General features: G+C 45.1%; 1 protein-coding gene across 1 annotated transcript in view; it reads right to left on the bottom strand.

Moving 5' to 3' along the window:
• Positions 1–6: 6 nt before the first annotated feature.
• bmp2k (BMP2 inducible kinase) overlaps positions 7–4,114 on the bottom strand; it is a 43,845-nt gene continuing 39,737 nt past the window's right edge. Inside the window, exon 16 of the mRNA XM_020595081.1 lies at positions 7–2,942. Coding sequence (XP_020450737.1) covers positions 1,519–2,942 — 1,424 coding nt within the window. The 3' untranslated portion in view covers positions 7–1,518. The remainder of the gene's footprint in view (positions 2,943–4,114) is intronic.

Here is a 4,114-nt window from a genome sequence, read left to right as displayed (position 1 = left end):
GATAATGTAACTTTACCTTTACAGCTGCACTGAGATGAATCTTTTTTTATTGCATCAAACAGCAGTGTAGCATGATAAATACAAGATTTACCCCGGTGAAAAAAACAAGCATGAAACGTATCAAATGGTTCCACTGGCCAAAACACAGCAACAGATGTGCCAAAGTTTGTGTAGGTAAATGGCGTGCTTAAGGCCGCTGATTTAGCGCACACGTCAGTGCTGAAAAGTGCATTAGTAAAAAAACAAATGACCTGAATATCACATCACAGGTTTCTCAGTCTGTCTCAGATGTTTCCCTTTATGAATCTGCAGAAGTACCTCAGTCAAAGAACATGTCTAGTGATATTGTCTTTGTTGTTGTCAACAAATCTTGTGTAAAGACCAAAGGCTCACTAATGTTAAACTAATTAATGAGCTTCAGTGGTGCCGACTTCACCTTCAGCCAAGCTTGGCCTCTCCTGGCTGGAGCTTCACAACGCTTCAAACTACTCCTCTAAACACTGACGTCTTATGGGAGAAACGTGGTAGGAAAGTCAAAGTATTTGAGATAAACTAATGCTTTGGTTTTGGTCTTTTCAGGATATTTGTTAACATAGTATACCACAGGACTTGTCCTTCAACTGACAGCGTAGTTCTCTTTAGCATAGTTTACTCTGAAAATGTAACAAAATCTAATGCTGAGAGCTTACATTGCAGAGGAAGTAGCACAACAGCTTGCGAGTCTCTATAGACAGTTCTCAAAACACCATCCCTAGACGAGACGAGTGATCTAATGTGGTTTCGTGTTTTTTCTTTTTTTCCTAACAATGTGCTGAACTGTAACTTCATAAAAAATTAACAGTACGTACAAGTTTACTGCTAAAATGAAAGTTACAAGCCTAAATTTAAACGCCTTGATTAACAGATCCAACTTTTTATTGACGTGTGTTAAAATTTGATCCCTTCTAGTGAAATGCAACAACTCACAGCCACATTCGTAAAACCTACTGTGAAATTATGCATAGAGAAAAGTCCAGTAAGGATAAAACAAAGTGGTTAAGGTCAAATCCCAAACAAGTCCATCGACACCAGAGGCCACTGTGGGCCAGCTGTGTCCTGGTTTCCAAGGTTCTGTGCAGCAGGGCAGAGCCGAGCTCAGGTAAGGCTTTGTGGTGCTGAAGAAACATATTGGTAGGTCAGAAGGCAAGCCAGAAAGCTTTCTGCAGCAAATCAAGCACTCAAACATGAAGCTTAAAATCACAGTATGATTTCCTGTTTCTTCTGGTTCAAACATGTCTCTGTAGGTGTTAGGATGCAGCATTAAAGGCTTCTCAGCAACAGGTACAGCTGAAGGATATGTGGAAACATCACTCGCACTCCACAGGACTGAGGTTGTTGTTATTCAGAGATGTAATAAAATGTTCATAAAAAAGAAGCGCCGGGACTTTATTAGCTTGTGATTGGTTCAAAATGATCCCAGACCAAAAGAAGGTCAGGGGGTCTAACAGCAACTGGCATAGTGGGAAGACACACAGGAAGTCACTGCTTAGAGGGAAAAGGTGCTGCTCCGAATGGGTCGACCTCCACCGGCTGCGAGGGCGGCTGCTGCTGAGGTCCACTGTGGATGACCAGTTCTGTGAAGGGCACGGCCCCGAAATCATCTATGATTTTGTTTTCTCCAAGGGAACCCGTCCAAGATTTGCCATTGGCTGTGCACAAGTCGCTGTTACTGTCACCGAGGCCTGGATACTGGCCGTGCCGGCTGCCGTCTTGAGGGTGAAAAGGTTTGGCTCCAAATGGGTCTAAAAGGGCCTCGTCTACCGGCAGAGAGCCTCCTTTGTCTTTTCCTTCAGTCATGGTTATATCAACACTGATGTTCTCTTTAGAGTCAGAGGTGCTAAGGAACTCGTTGCTGCTCTGCGAGTCTCTCCGACCAACTTTTTTGTGTCTTCGAACTCGCTCAGGTGTGCGGTAGGTTGGCTTGTTTGTCTTGCGGCCTCCGGTTGGCGTACTGTGGTGCCGTTTGCCATTGCTGCCACCTGCTGTGACCTCTTGCTTGGTTTTTCTCTGACGTGATGACAGCTTCTGGAGGCTGCGCTGTTTCAGCCTCTGTTGCTGAGGACTGGCCGACTCATCGCAAGATGGCCGGAAGATATCTTCTGCACTTCTAGATGTAGTCGGAGGTGGTGTGGTAGAACCTGGCTGGAAGGGAGAGAAGCCGAAAATATCAATGCCCTCCGGGGAGGTGGGTGACATTAGGCCCGTGGGAGCATCACCACTTCTGCTTGACTTGGAGAGGTTCCGGTTGAATGGTGCTTTGGTAAAAACATCAAACTCATCTGCAGTTTGCTGCTCATGGCTGACCTGCCTAAAAGGTGCTTTGGCAAAGATGTCCGTGCTCTCTGAAGGTTCAACAGACGAGGCTCCTCCGAGGAAGGGAACGGCACCAAAAGCATCCACAGCCTTCACAGCCGGGGCGGCTCTTGCTCCACTGGGTGACTTGGGAGGGGTGAGCAGGGTCATGCCAGAATCTCCTCGAGGACTCCCCCTGGTAGCAGCAGCAGCTGCTGCTGCTTTACCAGCCAGAGCTTTCTTAGTGCGACTCTTGACCCTGCTGGGGGCATAGTCTGAGTCAGAGCTGTGCTTGTCTTCGTCCTCCTCGCCCTCTTCTTCGGAGCCCATCAAAAGGGGCCTCTGTCCTAAATTCTCTGGCTCAGTGTCATCGCCGTGGTCACTGTTGAGGGCCTCATCTTCATCTGGCTCTTCATCCTCACTGCTTTTTGGTGAGGGAGGGTCAGACTCAAAGTCACTGTCGGACTCGTCACCTGGTCTGCAGTTACTCTTTCGGCCTGGTTTGTTCTCCTTGGCTGCCACCGGGGGCTGCAGATCCTCTGCAGTGGTTGAGACAGTGCCAGGAACACCGACTTCCTCACTGGTCTGCTCAGTCTTTATCACACTGGTACCTGCAGGAACAAGCCAAAGATAAGAGTTCAACAATACCATTTAATATTCGCTTCAGTGTGCATTTCAGGTGGTTTAACCTCAGACCCTTTCAGGTATTTAAAAATTATCCAAGAATTCAGTAAGATAAATGAGAGAATCCTGATGCCAGAAGTACTAGTTTTCATTTCCAAATACATCTTAGCCCCTTTGACCTCTGTTATAAGGTATTACTGAAATCAGGATTTCATGGATTTACACAAGTTCACAAATGCAAATCCCAACAGTTTGTCTAATACTGAAGAGGAAGGAGTAAAGAGGGAGAATCATGAAGCTCGATATGGTCCGAAAGCTGCTTCTCTACTCAGACCCCACAATAAGAAAGAGCAGGCTTCAAGGCCGAAGAAACACCCAGCTTTTAAAGAGTCACAAAACAGTTTTTAAACTCAAATCTCGCTGAAAAGATTTAAGCCCACTACCTTCAGACTTTAAAAAATACAGCTTTGTTTCAGAATTACCAGTCCTTCTACATTTCTATAAATTCTTATGCATATTTGGCATTTGATGAAAATTTTGTGCCTTGTGTAAATTTATTTCCAAGAGATTTGCATAATGGCAACTTAGAAATTAGCCTAATTAGCAAGTGGACAGTCTCCAATTATGTTGCAAATAAATTGTGCCATACACAATGAGCCAATTTATTGTTCCCTATTAGTGGAAGCTCTACATCAGAAAACACAAAAAGGCCCCCTACTGTGAACACAAAAACAGAAAGCTCACCACGTCTTCAACCATCCAAACTGGCAGCACGTGGCCACAGATTAGCCAAAAGCTTTGTTGTTGAGAAATGAAACAAGGCAGCAATGAAATCTAAAAAGTCTCCAGAATAAAATGCGGTAATACAGGGAATGTAAGGAGCGAGACATGTGGCCCCAGATTATAAGCTGTACCTGTGTTCACTTCTCAGAGTGAGATGATCTTACCAAACGGAAACATCTTTCATCATGAGTGTACCGGTAGTTGTTTTGTCACTGTTCCTTTCAGAAAAGCCGGAGGATTACATGCTGCGTTTGATCTGAAGATACAAATAAGTAGTAAAGACGTGATTGTTCTCTCCTCTGATGGGAGATGAGATGTGTTAGAAATGTCTGACAACAGGCAGCAGCTCAGACGTCATCCCTTGCACAACCACGTC

This window comes from Monopterus albus, unplaced genomic scaffold (assembly GCF_001952655.1).
Source record: "Monopterus albus unplaced genomic scaffold, M_albus_1.0 scaffold26.1, whole genome shotgun sequence".
NCBI classification, from domain to species: domain Eukaryota; kingdom Metazoa; phylum Chordata; class Actinopteri; order Synbranchiformes; family Synbranchidae; genus Monopterus; species Monopterus albus.
Note: the sequence above shows the minus strand (reverse complement) of the source record. Positions and strands in the feature narration are given on the sequence as shown.